General features: G+C 38.9%; 1 protein-coding gene across 2 annotated transcripts in view; it reads left to right on the forward strand.

Moving 5' to 3' along the window:
- The window catches only part of DCC (DCC netrin 1 receptor), a 933,783-nt gene that overhangs the window by 690,577 nt on the left and 220,887 nt on the right, over positions 1-22,319 (forward strand). For both annotated transcript variants that reach the window (XM_050944636.1, XM_050944637.1), the window contains exons 10-12: positions 3,023-3,171; positions 4,739-4,877; positions 18,430-18,479. In XM_050944636.1, coding sequence (XP_050800593.1) covers positions 3,023-3,171; positions 4,739-4,877; positions 18,430-18,479 — 338 coding nt within the window. The remainder of the gene's footprint in view (positions 1-3,022; positions 3,172-4,738; positions 4,878-18,429; positions 18,480-22,319) is intronic.

Below are 22,319 nucleotides of genomic sequence, written 5' to 3' on the forward strand. Positions count from 1 at the left end.
CTTGGATCTAAAAACAAGGAAAAATCAATCAGGTTCTTAAAAAGAAAGCTTTTAATTAAAGAAAGAAAAGTAAAACATCATCTCTGTAAAATCAGGATGGAAAATACTTTACAAGGTAATCAGATTCGTATAGCCCAGAGGAACTCCCTGTAGCCTTAGGTTTAAAGTTACAGCAAACAGAGGTAAAATCCTCTCAGCAAAAAGGAACATTTACAAGTTGAGAAAACAAAAATAAGACTAATCCGCCTTGCCTGGTGTCAAACCTTAGTCCCAGATTTGGACCTTAGCGTCCAAAATATGGGGGTTAGCATGAAAACCTCCAAGCTTAGTTACCAGCTTGGACCTGGTACTTGCTGCCACCACCCAAAAAATTAGAGTGTTTTGGGGCACTCTAGTCCCCCTGAAAAACCTTCCCTGGGGACCCCAAGACCCAAATCCCTTGAGTCTCACAACAAAGGGAAATAATCCTTTTTCCCTTCCCCCCTCCAGGTGCTCCTGGAGAGATACACAGACACAAGCTCTGTGAATCCAAACAGAGTGACTCCCCCTCTCCGTTCCCAGTCCTGGAAACAAAAGCACTTTCCTCTTCACCCAGAGGGAATGCAAAATCAGGCTAGCAAATCCAACACACACAGATCTCCCCCTGATTTCTTCCTCCCACCAATTCCCTGGTGAGTACAGACTCAATTTCCCTGAAATTTCCCAGAAAAGAAAACTCCAACAGGTCTTAAAAGAAAGCTTTATATAAAAAAGAAAGAAAAAATACGTACAAATGGTCTCTCTGTATTAAGGTGACAAAATACAGGGTCAATTGCTTAAAAGAATATTGAATAAACAGCCTTATTCAAAAAGAATACAAATCAAAGCACTCCAGCACTTATATTCATGCAAATACCAAAGAAAAGAAACCATATAACTTACTATCTGATCTCTTTGTCCTTACACTTAGAAACAGAAGATTAGAAAGTAAAACTACTTCTCCAAAGCTCAGAGACAGCAGGCAGACAGACAAAGACCTCAGACACAAACTTCCCTCCACCCAGAGTTGAAAAAATCCGGTTTCCTGATTGGTCCTCTGGTCAGGTGCTTCAGGTGAAAGAGACATTAACCCTTAGTTATCTGTTTATGACACCTGGCTATTACTTACAAGTTTGAAACATGAGAGACTGATTCAGAAAGATTTGGAGAGCCTGGGTTGACGTCTGGTCCCTCTTAGTCCCAAGAGCGAACAACACCCAAAAACAAAGAGCACAAACAAAAGACTTCCCTCCACCAAGATTTGAAAGTATCTTGTCCCCTTATTGGTCCTCTGGTCAGGTGTCAGCCAGGTTTACTGAGCTTCTTAACCCTTTACAGGTAAAAGAGGCATTAACCCTTAACTATCTGTTCATGACAGTGACACTCAGAATTCAGAGTGAAAAACATATTTGTATAGCTAGAGCTGTGCAACATTGGGAGGCTTTTCCATTAAATTTGTGAAGAAAACAGTCAATTTAATTTGCGTTGGTTCATGCCAAAAATCTCCCCTTTCACTTCCTACCTCAAATTCTATGAAATCACACTGAAAATTGAAAATAATTCAGCTTTCTGTATTTTTGGTCTCAGTTTTTCCTTTGCCTGAAAATAAATCTGTTCCAGTTTACAACTGGTTGCACTAACTCCAATAATTGCAAGATTGTGTCAGATGGTTGCAGTTTTTAACACTTTTATTGTTGCTTTTATTTTATAAGTATTGAGTTCCAGTAACATCTTTGGAGTGCTAGATATTGCACAAACATAAAAGTTTTGTTATGAAACAGAACTGGGGATGTGCTGGATTCTCTTACCAGTTCATATAATTAACTTTCACCAAAAATGTCAAACCTGAAAGTTCTTTAGGTGCCTAAATATGGATTTCAGGACCTAACTTTAGGCATCCAGGTTTGAAAGTTTTTACTTAGGTCTCACAGTCACTCTAAACTGCATTTCTTCCTACCAAATCACTAGCAATGTTCAGTGCCAAACTGTGAATCCAAGGAGGCAATAGAATTAGTCTTGTGTCTCATAGTTCCCAGTAGGCCCAAGATTATTTTTATTATGATGATTATTTTTAGCAACCATGTATTTGTGATCCAAAGAAATCGTTATAGGAAAGCATATAAAATATACCTATGGTTAAGTAAATAAATAGGGACATGAAGCAAAAAATGTAAATGGGAAAAAACACAGTGATACTAAAACCCCATTGTTGCACTGGTAATAGGATGCCAAGCCAATATATGGTGCATTACATCAATTTTTAAACAAGTGGCATTTGAGCCAGTCTATACAGAGCTCGAATAGACACACAAGAAGTTATGGTAAGGCTATGATGTATTTCTCTGAAAATTGGGTTTTGTGTTGATATTTTCAGTTGTGTGTCTTTGAGTTTTGCTCTTTTATAAGCAGAGAGGAATGGGTCTGCTAAAGTCCCTCCTTTTCTTGAATCAGTCTTGGGATTGATCAGATTTGGACTGTTTTTTTTCTATACATAGAAAAAAGATAGATAGATTTTGAAAAATCTGGAGAGAATATTAAGAAAAAACAAAACAAAAAGCAGAAGTGTAGAAAGGCGAAACAATGGGAGGGAAGGGAATGGAGAGCAACTTCTGTTTCCGTCCACTAGAAATTAATCACAAGTATAGCTCATACTTCTTGTAACAACATGCTAAATGAAGGGCAGTATTTTACAAAGCCATCTCTGTATTTTGAAGGTTATTGTGATGCAATGTTGTATCACTCTGCAGAGCTTCTTTGTGGATTAATCATGCCTTGCCCCGACACCATTCAAGTCTATTAAATACTTCCTCATAGAGAAAGGCACTTCACTCCAATGTTAAAAACATTCAGCTCTGCATAGTTGTATACAGCAGGAGAAGTGTCCTTCTTTGGGGACACATATTGGGTCAGGATATGCCAGAGCAATCAAAAGGATAACAAAATGATTAAGGAACTGAGCTGCAATAAATGACTGCTTTTATTCAGGCAATTTTTCTTCATACAGTGCAAGTTCCAGGGCCAGTAGAAAACCTGCGGGCTGTATCTACCTCACCTACCTCAATTCTTCTTTCCTGGGAACCTCCTGCCTATGCAAATGGTCCAGTCCAAGGTTACAGATTGTTCTGCACAGAGACTGCTACTGGAAAAGAACAGGTGAGCAAGTTAATGGCGCAGTATGCTCTTCTTTCAGTTAGTTGTGAGAGTAGGCTTTTGCTGGATGACTTGACAAAATCAGTCAGGAAGGAGAAGAAGCGTTCAATCCAAGTGACCGTGGATATCTGTTCAGCAGCTTTAAACCTGTTGATAGAGGAAATTTTGGTGCTTCAATGGCATAACAGACTGGAGTGGTTACTCTTCAGGTTAAGTGCCTTGGGATTTTTTTTTTAAATCAAGTCTTTATAATCCCTGGCAGGTTTGAACTGTGAGAATTTACATGCCACTGTAGCTGAATATTACACAGGTGTATTACAATGTTCTTTAATATATAGAGGAACTGATTCTTCTTTCACTTACACTGGTGCAAGACAGGAGTACCTCCATGGTGGTAAATAGGATGACCTATTGAAATCCATGTTAGTCTTATGATTTACTTAAAAGGCAGCAGGATCAAGCCATATGGATTCACACCAGCATACCATTGGTGTAAGTGAGAGAGAAACAAGCCCTTAGTTTACCTTTCTTATCCAAAATCTAGAAATGAAGCAAAGGGCCCTCCCCTTATAAAAGTCCTTTAGATTTTTCAGACACTACTGGTGTTAAGGGAAGTTCTACACAGGAAATGGGGGTAGGTATGATCTAATTTGTTTCCTCAGTGGCTCATTTTCCCTTTCCTCAGGGCCAAGTCCGTTCCAGGAGTGTAAAATATATAAACCCAGTCTAGGCATTATCTGTATTTCTTATAAATGAGAGAGATAAACAAAGGGAATTCCCATCATCATTATTATTGGTGTTCTGCAAAGACTGTGTGTGTTTATGTGGAAACATATAAGATCAATGGTCTCAGCTCCAAGGATCCTGCACTCTAGAAAATAAATAGTTTAAACAGTTCAGGCTGTTAACATAGTACATCAGTAGCTGATGTAAAGTTAAGGTGGCCTAGTGATCTTGTAGAGGTCATTGAGAGATGCTATGTGGATAAAATGTGACTTTTTTTAAAAAAAAAAAGAGATTTAGAGGAGGACAGTTCTCCATCTGAGCCAGTTTAATTTATTAGTAGCTTGTAAGAGTCACAGGCATCATAAATCCCAGCGTAGAATTATCTGCCTTCTTCACCCCCCAAAACCTTCTCTCTCTTCTCTTGTTTTTCTTTATTTCACACACTCCTTTTCTCCTAGAATTTCCCCATGACTCATAGCCCTTCTTTACTCCTTTCTCTTCCCTTCTTCCTTTCCCTATCACTTTCTTATGGGAGAAGGAGTGATTGATTTAAGCAAGGAAACTTTCTACTGTGCTTTAAATAACAACTAAACCAAAGGTCTAAGCACCAGAGTCAGCTATAACTTGAAATATGGCAGTTTAATATCAGAGACTCTATTGAGAACTGACCTGTAACAAGCAATGCTATGTTACAAATTACCTTTTACAGCAACTTAAATAAGGATTTAGCATTACCTCTTAGACATAGAAAAGCCCTACTGTCTAATCTTTTCATCCCCCAGCATTACTGTCAGACCTTCTTTAACATTTCCCCGAATAACAATTATCACTTTTATGTGCTCAGAATATAGAGATTGATGGACTATCATACAAACTGGAGGGGCTGAAAAAATTCACGGAATATACCTTACGGTTCCTGGCTTATAACCGCTATGGCCCTGGGGTGTCCACTGAAGATCTTACCGTCATGACGCTTTCTGATGGTAAGTTAGAACTACAGATGCCAGGATGGACAACGTAAGAAGAAAAATGTGCACTTTGCAGATTAACATCACAGATCGCTGTGTATAAAGTTTTATCCTGAGACCAGGACAAATTTAGGATTTCCTATACTATATACTCAGTTCAAGTCAATGATAGGCATGACAAACTAAATGAAAATTGGCCAATGTAAATGTAAACTATTAAATACAATAATAAATAAATAAGTATCTTCAGGTCTTTTTCAGAGACAGAAATCATAGATTCATTGTCTGCCCATTATATCGTTTCACAGAATGTTTAGGGTCGTATCCCTCATGATCATTTGTCCTTTTCATTTTTCCTAGTTTGGTAGAAGGTTGTTACATAGCATGATGCTATCTCTACCCTCCCTTTCCGTTTCCTGAAGTTATACACAGGTTTGTCCTTACCACTTTTTAATGGAAAATATTTTATTATATCTGGTAATCTGAAGAAACACCTTTATAGAACTTCCTCATATTTGGAACACTGGAGCAGAAAATGTCTGTTTTACTTTCTTCTCTGTCACAGTGATTGCATAGTCGATCTTCCCTTGTCTTGCACAGTTCTTTGTGTCTCCGCATTCTTGGGGTATTGTATTGAAGTTTATTTTGTGCCTGGAAACATCTAATGCCTGATATTCATGTGTAAGTGCTGCAGTGGCTCCTGGTGAAGTCCAGTGAGCCTGATTCCCGCACTTGTAAATCAGGAGTAACTCCATTGATCAGTTTGGTTAACGTGGTGTAAAACCAGCGTAAATTATAGGAGAATTAGCCCAATAATTGGGTGTACAAAGAATGGATCTGTTTGTCCTTCTGGTGGTACCTTGATGACTTCTCTGGGTAGATTTTTTTCATTGCTAGAAACTAGTTACAACTTTTTAGAGGAAAACAGAACCCTGACAGTTAGAAGAGGGTAATTAATATTGGTGGTGGTAGTTTTGGGCCGGGGGAGGGGAGGGCATGAGATAAAACAAAGGTATATGAGAACTTAAGAAAAGAGGCCAAGTTTCTCAGTGGGTATAAAACCCAGATGTCTCCAATGTCTTCAGTGGAGCAGCACTAATGTACGCCATCTAAGAATCTGACCCAGAGAGAACAGAGAGTTCTTAAACCAAAAGATTTGCATATGCATCCTGGGGAGCCTGTACTTGCGTCTGAGTTTAAAAAATGATATATTCCACATGTTGCAAGCGAAACTATTTAGATGGGGATTTTTAGAATTGCATGTAATCTGATTGCTGTGTTTTTTTCCCTGTATGTCTATGAATTTAGGTATTCAAATTACAGTCTCTGCTGCTGTCCTTGTGGCACCTTAGAGACAAACACATTTATTTAAATGTGTTAGTTTCTAAGGTGCCACAAGTACTCCTGTTCTTTTTGTGGATACAGACTCACACAGCTGCTACTCTGAAACCTGCTACTGTCTTGTATTTGAATCACTGTTAAACTTAAGCTCACAATAGTGCTGTCTTTAACCAGGGTTGTGTCTTCACTGCAAAAAAGGTGTTTTTTTACACTTAGGTAACTATCTTGTTGTAAAATCCTAGTGGAGACAAGGCACACACCCAGGTGGGGATATAGAGTTGAACCCAGCTAGCTCCATTTAGATGAAAAACTTACCTGTCCTTGTTTCTTTTACATTTTTACAGAGACATGGCTACTTAGATGTACAGAGATACACATTTTTTTGCAGTGAAGACAAAGATTAGGAAAATAGAAGTGTTTAGCAAACTTGTTGGCAGAACACCTAATTAACACATTTTAAAACACCACTTTGCAGCCAGTGGAGGCAAAGACATTGGTACTTGTAGATCTATTAGCTAACACACCTGCTAAAAACATTTCCTTTTCCTAATCTAGGCAGTGCCTGTGATGGAAGAAAAGATTTAAATAGATAAGGGTGATCCCTTGTCTCGAGTTCTGTTGTATTTACAAATATTTCCCTTATTAAAAAACAAATATTTGCTAACCTACAGAATTGGTAAAAACACTATGATAATATTATTGTAGGTTGTAGTGTTTCAGACCATCATTGTACTATCCTTTATAAGGTTCATCTGTGATACCCACACCTCATTTGGCACTTCAACTTTCAATTATTTTACATTTGATACCTCTTCAATATTTTTTTTCAAGTACTATCCATCTAATTCAGTCATCACTTGTAGTACAGATTGGATCTTGCCAGAATAAATTACTTCACACTTATAATTATAAAAACAAAAGAAAAACAAGTGAAAATGAATATTTTACATAATTTATGTAGATACAATTCAGACTGTGAAGTGCAGTACTGTGGCTCTGTTCTCCACTTTGGTTTTAAATGTCATCATAAGTGAGAAAGGGAGAGATTGTTATTCATGAGTCTGAAAATTATCCTCTGGAAATTTTGTTAGAAGATTTCACCTCTTTAGGAGCACAAAATGTCACTAAAGAGAAGGCTTCCATGACACTATTCCAGAAAACAGAAGAATGGAGAATAGCATATGGCATCCCAAGAAGCATTTAACTTCTCTTCTGTTAAGCAAGGGGAGAAGTTGGGGTCCTGGTCTGAAATGAAATCGATTGGTACCAGTATTGCAGATGTATACATGATGCAAGTGTGTAGATTTGCTTCATGCTGCCCCTCTCCCCACAAGTGGGTTCCATTTTTTAGGAACAGCAGGTGACTAAAAGTTACAAAAGTCTCTTGCTCCAGAGCAAGCTTCTTGTCAGTTGCAGGTTCAGCTTACAGGAAAGAAGCAGGCAGGCAGTGGACATAGATGATGTGCTGTAAATTATCATGAATCCAAACTAATTCAGCGCTCTTGGTTTTGGTTTTGTTGATGGGGGTGAGCTGCCCAGCAGAGAATTAAGAATTTTACCTACGTTCCTCCCCTCCCCTCTTTTAGAGCTAACAGATTTTTCAATATCTAGGAGATATTTGTAAAACTATTGTAATGTTCTGTGGCAAGGACAGTCAAATTTTGATCCTGTCAGCTTAGATTTTGTCCTTTTAACTCGTCCCACTGAATACAGAAATTGCAGCACGCACAGACGTAAAACTGCCCCTGGTGCTGCAGGGAGGTGTAAACTGTAGCTTTTTTCAACACTGGGGACTTAGTGTAGTTAGGGGAGGAGAGGAAGGTGTCTTTATGACATCTTTCAGTTTTCCTGATCCTAGGGTCACTAGGAGACATTTAAAACTTTGACATAAATTAGAGCAGCCTATGGACTAAATTATACCAGCCTCCATGATGCCATTGGGACCACTCCTCTGGCCAAAAAAAGGCTGGAGCCTGGGCTTTTTGGCCCTGCCCCCCCACTACATTCCCAAAGTGTGTGTGTATGGGGGTGGGGGAGTGTTTGTGCTGGAATTTCTGGCTGCCTCTTTAGGACACCTCAGTTGTTTTGCGCTGCCACAATAGCCCAGAAGTGGTTGGTAGAGGGGCCTGGGATCTGGCCTGCTATATATAATATCATACAGTCATAGAATCATAGAATATCAGGATTAGAAGGGACCTCAGGAGGTCATCTAGTCCAACCTCCTGCTCAAAGCAGGACCAGTCCCCAACTAAATCATCCCAGCTATGGCTTTGTCAAGCCAGGCCTTAAAAATCTCTAAGGAAAGAGATTCCACCACCTCCCTAGGTAACCCATTCCAGTGCTTCACCACCCTCCTAGTGAAAAAGTTTTTCCTAATATTCCACCTAAACCTCCCCCACTGCAACTTGAGACCATTACTCCTTGTTCTGTCATCAGGTACCACTGAGAACAGTCTAGATCCATCCTCTTTGGAACCCCCTTTCAGATAGTTGAAAGCAGCTATGAAATCCCTTCTCATTCTTCTCTTCCGCAGATTAAATAAGCCCATTCCCTCAGCCTCTCCTCGTAAATCATCTGCTCCAACCCCCTAATCATTTTTGTTGCTCTCCACTGAATTCTTTCCAATTTTTTCATATCCTTCTTGTAGTGTGGGGCCCAAAACTGGACACAGTACACCAATGCTGAATAGAGGGGAATGATCACATTCCTCGATCTGCTGGCAGTGGTCCTACTTATTCAGCCAAAAATGCCATTAGCCTTCTTGGCAACAAGTGCACACTGTTGACTTATATCCAGCTTCTTGTCCATGGTAACCCCTAGTCCTTTTCTGCAGAACTGCTACCTCGTCATTCGGTCCCTAGTCTGTAACAGTGAATGGGATTCTTCCATCCTAAGTGCAAGACTCTGCACTTGTCCTTGTTGAACCTCATCAGATTTCTTTTGGCCCAATCCTCTAATTTGTCTAGGTCCCTCTGTATCCTATCCCTACCCTCCAGCATATCTACCACTCCTCCCAGTTTACTGTAATCTGCAAACTTGCTGAGAGTGCAGTCCACGCCATCCTCCAGATCATTAATGAAGATATTGAACAAAACTGGCCCCAGAACCAACCTTTGAGGCATTCTGCTTGATATGAGCTGCCAACTAGACATGGAGCCATTGATAACTACCCGTTGAGCCCGATGATCTAGCCAGCTTTCTATTCACCTTATTGTCCATTCATCCATTGATCTGAGGTCCCATAAAAACACTATGCACGGCAAAGGAGGGTAGGGAATTAAAGAGTGTGGAGCTGAAAGTGATATAGTTAAGATGTGTAGGACCAAAACTTATTACACTTATTTTATTTCAGTAGAATTTAGACACTACAACCAAGATTAGGGCCTTATTCTGTGATGTACTATACAAACAAATAGTAGGAGAAATTCCCACCCCAAAGAGCTTATGATCTAAATAGATCAGGCTGACAAAGGGTGGGAGATGGAGAGCAGAGACAAAGAGAAATTAAGTAGGAAGGCTGTGTAGAGCAAGGGAGCAAACATAGGTCTCCAAAATCCCAGGCTAATGTTTTAACCACAAGACCAACCTTCCTCTCTAAAACTTAATGACCAACAATTTTTTCTGATCTCTTTGTAAAGACCATGTAATCTTATTTTATTTCTCCAAGAGTGCTGGTAGCCCATCATTTATGAGGAATACTACAACATACTTGTGTAAGTGTACAGTTTAAAAAGGAGATAGGGAATTCTGTTAAGGAAACATTTTCTTTTCAGTTTTCCAAGGGTTTATTTTAAACAGGACAAAAAATTAAAACGATGAAGAAGCCTTGATACTGTTGTTCTACCTGATTTTCTTTGTTGCTGTGCATACTACTGTATCATTGCTTCTGTAGGTCCTCACCTCACCTCCTGTATTCATGTGTCCTTTTTTCTGTGCGCCCTTCTCTGTGGGCTGTAATACTTCAGTTTAATTTAAGTTATTGGGTTTAGTGTGTTAGTGTTGGGTTATATTGATGTCCTGTGATACACAGTAGGTCAGACTAGATGATCTAGTGGTCCCTTCTAGTCTTAAACTCTGTGTCACTTTCACAGTAGATGATACAGTAGATGGTGTCATTAAGAAGCCTAGCATACTATTTCCTTGCATGCCTGTAAGAAGAAATTATCCATGAAGCTCTGGGATATAACATACAGTCTAAGAAATATACTTTAATCACAAGGATTTATTATAATTTCTTCAATTCCAGGAAGTGTAGAATCACAGACTTATAGAATTTACCAGATTTGTAATGTTTAGTTTTCTGTTTAATATACAGTTCAGTTAATATTTGGTCAGGCTGTTTGCCATTCCAGAAATGCTTTGGGCTATCATGCTTATGAATTTGTCAAAATGTGTTTAAACCCCAAAATTGGCAGACAGTTTTATTTAATTCTTTCTGAATATTTGATTAAAAATAATATCCATAATGATAATATGAATACACTTTAAAAAAAAAGTTAAGGAGTGAGTATCAAACTGACAAAGTCAGGACACTGAGCATATAAAAACAACGAGGAGTCCAGTGGCACCTTAAAGACTAACAGATTTATTAGAAGTGTGTTTTTTACCCACGAGAGCTTATGCCCAAATAAATCTGTTAATCTTTAAGGTGCCACCAGATTCCTCATTGTTTTTGTGGATACAGGCTAACACGGCTACCCCTGATACTTGAGCATATAAAGTTATTCAGACATCAACAGCTGGTTCTATAACCTGAGCTATTCATGTGTTTATTTGCAGGTGTGTAGGGGCGGGGCAGTCACAGTGGCAGAGGAAATGCAAGCTGTTATAATATTTAATGTAGAAAATTACCAGAATTGTGTGGTTCTAACTCACAAGAGTGCAGATTTCCCCTCTGCAAGCACTCTATGAGAGATGTCATGATTTAGGACCCCTTGGGGTTCTGCTGACACCCGAATTCTCTTGGGTACAGTTAGCTCCAACTAAAGACTATTATCTGACCTCTCTATGGTATGTTTATAGACTCCCCATAGTATCAAAGTACCTTGCAGTGAGGTAGAGAAGTGCTAATATCCCCATTTTACAGATGGGTAACTGAGAGACAAAGAGGGCTAAATGATTTCCCCAGGTCAAACAGACATTCTGTGGCAGGTCAGAGACTTGAACTCAGGTATCCCAGGTTTTAGGCTAGTGCCCCTAAGCACTAGACCATCCTTCCTCTCACAGTTCCTGTCTATATAATCTCTAAGGTCTGTAATGCCTAGTTTAATTTATCTAATGCAATCTAAATGGATATATGGCCCCACCATGAAATCGCCTGAGCACCTACCAAGTACTTACCACCAGTGGTGGCAGCTTCTCTGACCTTGTCCCCGAGCCCATCTCCTCCCCATTCCAACCTGTCCATAATGTGCTGCTCAGGGAGCTCCTGCAGAACAGCTCCATGTTGTGCAAAAGGTGCTTACTATAAATATAATCAAATGTGAGTGAATATTCCAATCCTTTGAGCAGCGAAACCATAGTGGTTACACACTGCAGTAGTCGACATAGGGGAAAGGATTTGCCTGACCTAGAAAATACTGTTCAGTAGAAAAGTTGTATTTTTTCCTTTATCTCAAGTAGGTGGAGTTTTGGATATCTGGATAACTTTGGAAAGTACTACCTCTTATTATTTTCCAGCCTGCTCCCTGAAAAGTGGAGACTTATTCTATCCTCTTGATTTCCAAGTTTGTCCTCTCATCTCTGTCTGTATTTTAGAGTATAAAACTCTTCTGGGCAGGGCCTGGCTTTATTTCTGTTTGGCACAGCCCTAAGCATATTGTCAGCACTTAGAAATACAAATAAATAACTGCAATCTGTCTATTAGGATGTGTGGTCTGCACTACAAAAAAAGAATACAAGCTTCTGTTCAGTTCTGAAGAATGACTCTGTAGCAATGGTGGGTAGGTTACTAGTTTATTGTCTCTCAAAGATTCCATATCAGATCTTTTCAGTTTACAAGTACAACATGATTTTTTTGGGATAACTTCCAGATTTGCAAATATAGCCTGGGATTTAAAAGTAAAAATGTGTTCATTCGAGTGCATGCACAAATGCTAGTAAGGAAGATTTTTCAGGCAACATTCTGCCTCCCCTACAACTCTGCAACCCATTGTTTTAAATTTCTGAATGCAATTGCACAGGTCTAAATGAGGCCTGAATTTAGCCCTGCATTTGGAAGTTAGTTAAAAATAGATCACAAGAAAACTGCTTAATCCTGCTCTCCAGATACATGTGTTCTTTTATTGAATGATAAGAAGTTTCATATTCAGAGAGACTCCCAGTCACGACTCCTACCCCTACCCCTGCCCCATGCTACATATAATGTGAAGTTATATTTATTTGTTTTTGATTGTCCACATCAAAAATAAATACAATGTACTATGTTTTGAAAAATCCCATGATGCAGCAAAGGAAGGCAAAGAGACAACGCTTAATGATGTGAGGGGTAATTGCACTTGGCAACATTTGATTTGAATATGGAGGAAGAGTTAATCTGGAGTTTTTTGTGCTTGTGTACCTGCTTAGTTTGATGACACAGCAGAGAGTAATTGCCTATGGAGAGGACATTTGGTGCTTTTAAAATTGTATGAATGTGAAAGAGTTGCAAAATTTATTGTAAGGATTTGGGTCTGGATCCAAAGACCACTGATGTTAATGGAAGTGTATTCACGTTGACTTCACTAAACTTTAGGTTATTGGTTTATCAAGAGCAAGGAGAAATCTCTAAATACCTAGGTTATAATGGAACAATGATTAATCAGATATAATGGAAACTTTGATAAGTCTCATTTGTTTGCAAAGAACAAAATGCACCAGACAAATTCGATTGCTTTGATTGATCAAGGTACAAAACCGGAAGAAGTAGGAAATAAAGCAATTGTAATCTTTCTAGACAGTTGTAAAGCATTTGATGCAGTGACCCACAGATTTTTTGTTTTGCCTAAAATATTAAATCACATTGTCTTGGTTATGAGTACAGTCTCATTGGCTGAAGTATAGTACACAAAGGTAAAGACAATCAGCAATGTTCCTATGAAGGTGACTCCGATTGGTACTGGGTTTGGATTTATTTAGCATCTTGATTGAAGATCTGGAAGAAGGGATAAACAGCACATTAATTAAATTTGCACACAAAAACCAAATTAGGAGGTGTTTCACCCAGTGAGGACAGAGAAACAATGAAAAAAATTATCAATATGGACAGGAAAAACAATTGTAGTCAACCTGGAGAAATGCTGGCTAATACAATTGGGGGAGGAATCTTTTGAAACAGACAATCAATAGCAGTAATACTTGGGAAAGGAATAGTGACAAAAAAGGCCTAAGGTGATAATGGAGATCAAATTAAATTCAACATTGAAGTTTAATGTGGTAATTAAAAAATGCAAGTTTGATCTGCATGAACTGTGACATCCCACCTTAATTCAGGAGACACAAGTTGCTTATGGCACTGATCAAATAGCCTTTTAAATCCCACATTTTTAAACAGCTCAGTATTAGTGAGGATTGCACCTCAAAATATTTTCCATTACCTAAGCACCCACAAATTTGAATGCTGACCACCACCAAGGGCGGCTCTAGGTATTTTGCTGCCCTAAGCATGGCAGGCAGGCTGTCTTTGGTGGCTTGCCTGTGGGAGGTCCCTGGTCCCGCGGATTCGGCAGCACGCCTGCGGGAGGTCCGCCAAAGCCGCGGGACCAGCGGACCCTCCGCAGGCATGCAGCCGAAGGCAACCTGCCTGCCACCCTCGCGGTGACCAGCACAGCGTCCCCATGGCTTGCCGCCTCAGGCACGCGCTTGGCGTGCTGGTGCCTGGAGCCGCCCCTGACCACCACCACCAAGAGAAGGTGAAAGATCCACCTATCTCTTTGTTGTAGCCTTACCAGAATGCTCATACACAGATGCACTATGCCAAAACCAACCAGACAAACACTCTTACTTGTCCTCTGGATAAGATAGAGAGGGGGAAAAAAAACAGATGTTGTTCTTCACCATTCCTGATTCTTTCTGGGCAGGAGGGGAGAAAAAAAGAATCTGGTCTTTGTATAGATTGCAAGCACGGTGTTCTTATAACTGTACAATTCCTTCACACGCCATCATGATGATCGTATTACAGATACTGATATACTAGATATAGAAATATTATCTGAATTCTTGCTTCTTTAAAATAGCTCATGAGGACAGGATTTCTTGTGTGAGATCAGTTATTCACTGTTTCTGATCAGGTCAGTAATATCACAGCAATACTGTAATCGCTTCTCTTTTTGGCTTGAAATACTGAGTATCCTGCAGATATAGATTGTTGAACTGAAGTAATGAATATAATCTCTGGAGTAACTGATGAGCAACCACAGCTCCCTTAGATATTAAGCGGCTGGATTGACCCTTGTATACCAACATATTATTGGTGCTATTATTATTTGAATTATGATACTGCCTAAGGCTCCAATCAAGATGCGAGCTTATTGTACTAGATGCTGCTAGAAACACACAGTAAGGAACAGTCCCTGTCCTATCAAGCCTCAACAATCTAAATAGATAAGACAGATAAAAGATGAGAAGAGAGCAGGAGGTGACTTGCCCAGGGTCACATAGCAGGTCAGTAGCAGAGCTAAAAATAGAATCTAGGTCTCTTGATTCGCATTCTAGTGCCCTATTCATTGGTTCCTACTGACTTTCCTAATGTAAAAGGCACAAAATGGACATTAACAATCTAGAACATCAGTTCAGTTGTAAACACTTCCTGGAGAACGTGGCTCTTAAGACCACACCAAACCTCAACAGCACTGGGGAAAAGTCTAAAGACTCAGTTGTCACTTGAAGAAACCCAAAGCTTCAGATGCTTGATTGCTCATCATCTTTTCCAAAGCAGACCCCTGTGATGTGCTATATATTGAGGAAAGGTTTCAAAGATCATTGTCAAACACTTCATTGCACCATTCATCCAAAACATGAATTTCTTGGTACACTTTGATAGCAATTAGAGCTGATCAGAAGTTTTTCAACGTTTCTTTTGATTTCTCAAAACTGAAACTTTTTCAGAAATGTAGCTGTTCTGAATAAATTTTCCTCTGGTGAGAGACCCATCCCAGAATAGACTATAGCACTCATCTGTGATGTCAGGGAACCAGGTTCAAATATCTGCTGGGCCTGATTTGAAGTAGTGACTTGAACGGGAGTTGCCAACATCCCAAGTGAGTGTCCTAACCGCTAGGCTCTTAGCTAGTCTAGTGTGAGAGGGTCTCTCTGGTTTTCACAAAATTTTTTGAAAGTTCTTAGTTTCATGACCAAAGCTGTTTAGGGTAATCCATGGAACTATCATTTATATTCACTACTACAATCCTGTTCTTCCAACACGTTGAGAAGCCACCACACCTATAGGTAATTTGTTCCAATTCTTAATTACCATCACTTTAAAAAAAACATGCCTTATTTCCAGTGTGAATGGCTTCCAGCCATTGGATCTTGTCCTTGTCTGCTAGATTAAAGATCTCTCTACTATTAGAAATCTTTGCCTTATTCATATGGTTATAGATCACAATCAAGCATCCTTTTAATTTTTTTTTTTAAGCTAAACAGACTGAGCTTCTTTAGTCTCTCACTGTAAGGCAGGTTTTCCAGATCTCAAATCATTTTTGTAGCTCTGTTCTGACCTTTTTCAAAATCGTCAACACCATTTTTAAATTGTGGACAATGCAAATGGACACAGTATTCTACTAATGGTTTCACTAATATCATATATGATAATATTAACAGCTCTCTGCTTCTAATAAACATTTACTTCTTATACATCCAAGGATCATATTTGGTCTGTTAGTGACAACATTATACTGTGAGCTCATCTTCAGATGATTATTAACTGTGGTCCCTAAGTTCTTTGCTGAGTCACTGTTTTTCCTTAAAACAGTCTTCAAAAGTTAAGGACTGCTATGAAGAATTGTTCTCCATATCTTCTGTAGGTAGAACAAGAAGTAACAGGCTTAATCTGCATCAAGGGAGATTTTGATTAGATGTCAGGAACAACTTTCTAACTAAAAGAGTAGTTAAGCTCTAGATGCCAACGGAGGTTGTGGCACAGCCATCATTGAAGGTTTTTAAGAACAGAGTGGCATCAGTGGCACATGCACTCCCTGTTCAGGGAGGTTAGCCCCCTGCCCCGCCTCTTCTGACTGAAGCCCCGCCCTGTTCTGCCCCTTCTGGCCAAGGCTCTGCCTCCTATTCTGCCCCTTCGATCCTCCCCGCTCTTACCATCTGGCCTGTCAGCACAGCCCCTAATACCAGCTGGAACCCAGAAAAGCTGCAAGCCTTGGCAGGCCCACCAGCACCTAGAGCAGCCAAGAATCCCAGCCAGCCCACCAGAGGAGTCCCGTGCCCTGGCCAGGCAGGCCTGAGCCTGGGGCACCCAGAGGAGCTCTGAGTCCCACCACGGTCTGACCCCGGGGCTGTGACAAGGAGCATTAGCAGAGGTTTGTGGAAGCTTACCCTCACCCAGCCTCCATTCTCTGCTGCCCATGCAGGGTGGACAAACATCAGGGATGGTCAAGGTTTATTTGGTCCAGTGCAGGGGATTGGACTTGATGACTTCTCAAGATCTCTTTCATCTCTAAATTTCTATGAAAATACAATCCCCCCCATGTGACCTACAGTCTCGGCTTCTAGATGTATTATTTAGCTGTATTAATATGTGTGTTCAAATTTAAGGGAGCTCAGCTTACCATGTGATCTAGAACTCTCTTTGTATACTCAAGTGAGAGGGAATTATGGGTCTAGATCTATGTGTGACAGTAAACGACAAAATGTGCAAAGGCACCACAAACCAAGAATTTATGTTTGAAGATACCATTTGTTAAGCTATTGGTTGAACATTGACTGTCCTAGGAGAAAATATATGAGAAAACCTCCTCCGAGAGCCAGATCTGTAAATCAAATCTGCCGAGATATACAGGCATGAAGGAGACAATATTCAGTCCTGTAAATATTTAGTTAATAAGGACCTATTCTACCACCTTTATGGTGAAGCCCCAATACTATTCCATTGATATCAATGGCATCACTCAATGTGGGTGAAGATGACAGAAATGAGTCCTAGATGAACAAAAGCTTTACTTTGGGGGTGTTTAATCAAAATAGATTTTATGTTTTAAGGAAATTCTAATTTTAACTAAATAGGAACTTGAATCAGTTATTTCTTCCTATTAAAGGCCTGCTCTTCTGGGGGTCTGATGATTCTGTTTTGAGGGAGCCCAGGGTATCAGCAGATGGAAAGAAGGTGCTCAGCAGCTTGTAAGATGAGGTGCTTAATAAGCATTAGTTGCATTTAACAATTAAAGTATGTTTACTAGTGCAGACATAATAAAATTAATAGTGAAATTAGTAAACAGTGTCTCTTCCAGTTATGTATATTACTAAGGTGGGGGTACAATAGCGGGGGGGTTCGAACTAAGATACGCAACTTCAGCTGTGCTATTTGCATAGCTGAAGTCAAAGTATCTTAGTTCAACTTACGTGGCCGTCCTCACGGCGGAGAGTTAACTGCCGCGGCTCCCCCGTTGACTCCGCTTACTCTTCCTGCCAAGGTGGAGTACAGATGTCAATTAGCGGATCAATTTATCGTGTCTAGACAAGACACGATAAATCGATCTCTGATTCATTGAACACTACCTGCCAATCTGGCAGGTACCCTTAGAGCAAGATGGTATATTTTAAAATAATTTTTGACTAATATCAGAAAAAGTCTTCAAATTCTTTTATTTTTTGGGAGCTCTTCAGAACTAGTACCAATTAGGATAGCATCTTAATACGGTGTGAATTCTGAAATGCATGTATTTTAATAACCTGGTGCTCAGCAGAGCAATTACCTGAAAGATCTTGGTCTAAACATCAACGGAACTAAACAAGTAACTGAAATCAACTTATGGTATCACTGCAGAAAATCTATTGACTAACTTTTTAAGGGGCTCACTAATAGGTCTACCAAAAATGAGAAGAAACAAATAGAGGCATTTATTTTTTATATTTCTAGAGGACCTCTGAAGTGCCACCTGAATTAACTCCACATTTATGATCAGATTGTAAAGTATGTAGGAAAGACATACTCAGTTCTTTCCAATAAGAGAGAGATTAGGCATAGCCTTTTATGACTTTTCTACTAATTACATATTTCCAATTTTTTCTCCCCTTCTAGTACCAAGTGCAATGCCTCAGAATGTCTCCTTGGAAGTGGTTAATTCAAGGGTAAGTCTGCAATATGTTCATCTCATTGCCAGAGTTCATATATATATTTGGTACATCCTATATATACACTCCCTAGTTATGTGTAGATTTTACATTAGAAAAAATGTTCTAAAATCCACACAATGCTTTGTTTTTTTCACCTCTTTATCCTTCCTTATTAGTTGAACTGACCATTTCAAATCCCTGTTTCTCTTTTGTGACTGTCTTTTTGGTGGGCATTATATTTCTTTCCTTTCCACAGGCCAAAGTGTCCACCTGAGCTGGTTTAATTAAGACAACTTTCTTACAGTAACAGTCTAGATGAGAATGTGTATTAATTGCTGATGAATGACACTTTGTAATCTTGTTGTTGATTCTAACAAACAAAGAGAGGATTGCTCCTTCCAATGCTTTTAATGAGGCATCATTCTTGTAGCACTTGATTTTGCAGTCTGGTGTTTATGGCACAGTGCTTACTCTCCTGCATACCAAAGAGTTTCCCTATCACTAGTAAAGGAGTTCAGTTTGCGCTGGAAGCCATGAAAAGTTCTATCCTCCTGAAGAACGCGACTTGGTCTCTCTCCTCAAAGCATAGAATGAAACTCATTATTTACAAATAGTACTCGCTGTATCACAAAACAAGTTTCACAACAATCCTGTGACTTAGATGTTCACATTTTACAGCTGGGTGAACTGAGGCACAGAGAAGCTAGAAGACATGACCAATAAATCTGTAGCAAAGTGAGGAATAAATCCTAGACTTCTTTACAATCGAGTCTTTAGAGATAATGTGCTTAAGAATGTGCTTTATTGTTAGCACTTTGTAAGTGCTAAGTATTATTGTTATTACTCCCTAAATTTCAAAGCTTTTAACAAAGTAGGGTAATTATTAATATTTTACAGACAAGGAAACTGTTAAGTGATTTTCCAAGGGCCATTCAATAGAATTGCCTAATTCCTTGTCTTATGCTCTGTTCATTCTATACCAACAAAAAAAACACATAGTTGACTCCCATTTAAAAAAAATGAAAATGTAAATAGCTCTTTATTAGTGTCCCTTTAGCTTTTCAATACACAGTTAATTTTTTCTCTGATGTTTATGGTTTGCCAGTAGAATGTGTGGATGCAAAGAGGGCATACATATTTAACACCTGTGCTCACAAATTTGGGCTAGATTTTTTGCCAGTCGGAAACAGACAGTGTAGCTCTGACTTCATTAGAGCTATACCAGTTTGTACCAGCTGAAAATGTGGACCACATAGTGTAATTGTGTGTGTACAAGGGCTACCAGAATTCATGAGTACCTATTTTTCATAAGAAAATGCATGCTTTAAGTTCAATTTTGTTCTCCTTGAAGTCAATGGAAAAACTTGTGTTGACTTCATTGGTGTAGCAGTGCCTTTGTGCACAATTACCTCTGTGCACATATACATGCACACTTTCTGGGCACAAATATTTCTCTACATAAGATAGTGGTTCTTGATAATTAGCAGGTTGAAAAAATATGTTCCAATTCAGTCATAAGCAACCAATTTTAGCTAAGCTAGTTTATCTAAATGATTGCTTCTGTGATATAGACAGCTAAACTGCTGAAAGCAATGTAAAGATTTTTGGACAGATGTGCTAGAAATTGCTTCTGAAAGAAATAAAAATAATTTAAAAAATCATCATGTGTGATAAGGCATATATGACCCACACTGGCAAGGAGGAGGTTAATGAGGACCTGTGGACCCAATTAGCCCTGCCCTGCTACACCTGCAGCAGATGTCAAGTGTGGAGTTAGGAATTAAAATGAGAAGAGCAAGTTGAGTTGGGGCCTGTCCAGGAAGGAGAGCAGAGCTCTGCTTCTCTCTCTAAGAGAGAAGCCTGGTTGTAACCAGAAAGCTAAGACAGGTTGTTGTAGTACAAGCCTCCTGGTGGATGGAATGACAAGGCCTGAGAGACTGACCAAAGGACTGGTTGTTTGAAGACAGGACCTAAATAGGGTAGGGTCCTGCCAAATACTCTTTGGATGACCCTGTTTTGGTTTCTTGGTTTGTCTTTTATTTGTGGATATTAATACTCTTGAAGGGGTGGGGACAGAAGAATGCATTAGCCAGAAGGTCTATACATCACTGCATTGGACATCACGAAAGCTGGCACCTGACCCTGAGGCATTGTGAGTAGTGCCTGGTGGGCCATGAGGGAGAGTACGGTGAAAGTGAGCGCTGTCACAGTGTGCAATACAAATATCTGGTTGTAAATGTAAGTAAGCATTCTATTCTGAATAGGTTCTTGTACTACCTTCATTACCATTAGCTGAGTACTTTCCACTAGTGCAGTAAGTGATGGCAGTTGTCTTTGTCTCTTAAATAAATATTAAGGCTGTCAAGTAATTAACAAAATTAATTAAAAATTAAAAATTAATTAAAAATAATCACTATTAATTTAAAATTAAAAATAATATACACTTTTATTTCAATTACAACACAGAATAAATATGAAAATGTAGAAAAAATCCAAAATATTTAACAGATTTTAATTGGTATTCTATTGTTTAACAGTGTGATTTAAATTGTGATTAATCACAATTAGTTTTTTTAATTGTGATTAATTTTTTTGAGTTAATAGTGTGAGTTAACTGCGATTAATCGACTGCCCTAATAAATATGCATTATCTGCTGTCCTGTGATTGTATTAGAAAAGCAGGTCAAAGAAGTGTGTCTTGCACTTTGAGCAGAGGAGTGTCATGTTGTGATGGTTCTAAGTTCCTGTTAGAGTTTGTTCCACAGTCTGGAAACAGCCTTTCAGAAAAACTTTGTCACCTGAACAAATGAGTTTTGTCCTAGTGGTATGAAATTCCACTGTGCATGAGGAGCCAGAGCTGGTCAAAAATTTGCCAGCAGAACAATTTCCCATCAAAAAATTACTGATCAGATAAAATTGAAACATTTAACGGGAACATTAATTTTTGTCTATTTTTTTCTGGAAATTATCAAATGTTTCATTTTAATAAAATCTAAATGTTTTGGTTTGGTAAGGTTGACTTGGATTTTATTGTTTCAACTTTTATATTATATGAAAATAACATAGATGTCAAAATACTAAAGTGGAAATGGAACTTTTCCATCTTATTGAATCCAAATGTTTGGATAAGGTCAAAATGAAATACTGGAATATTTGGAATAGTTTGTTCCATGTTTCAGTGTAGACATGAGATGTTAGCACATATTAGACTGACTTAAATTTAACCTTCAGGAAATGAATGGATCTTCACACAAGGATTAATACCATCTGATGCCAACCACTTATTATCTCATAAAAACAATCACTGTACATGCTCCAATAGAAATCTCAATAAGAAGCCATGCTAGTTTACTAAAACAAAGCAGACCCACAGAAAGTGAATAAAATCACTGATCAATTTTACAAAACCCGACTCTTGTTCAGATATTTTAAGGTTGTCAACTGAGAAGTTGTAACTGAGCAACAGAGTTAATCCAATGCAGAAAAAAAATGATGGAGGCAAGGGAAGAAAGCGATCTGTAAAACATCTTAAGTAGTGATTTTTTTCATTCGAGATTCAGCCAACAGCACTGCCAGTGCAGCTGAGGTGAACAATTGAAAGGTAATCTCAAATCATAAATGATCACGAAAGGAAATAATCACTTAGAAAACAGAGAGGCAAACTTGCCTTTGGGGAAAACTCTCACCAGGAAATTATGTTCAACACAGATGGCTTCCACTGTTCCTATGTCCTGTGTAGGACTATTTCCATCTTGCTAATTTTATGAATATATTTGTTGTCATCTTTTCCTTCACAATGGCACAAATGTCAGTTAAATCCAAGAGATCACTAAGGACTTGTCTACATGGCCAGTT

This window comes from Gopherus flavomarginatus, chromosome 3, assembly GCF_025201925.1.
Source record: "Gopherus flavomarginatus isolate rGopFla2 chromosome 3, rGopFla2.mat.asm, whole genome shotgun sequence".
Classification (NCBI taxonomy): domain Eukaryota; kingdom Metazoa; phylum Chordata; order Testudines; family Testudinidae; genus Gopherus; species Gopherus flavomarginatus.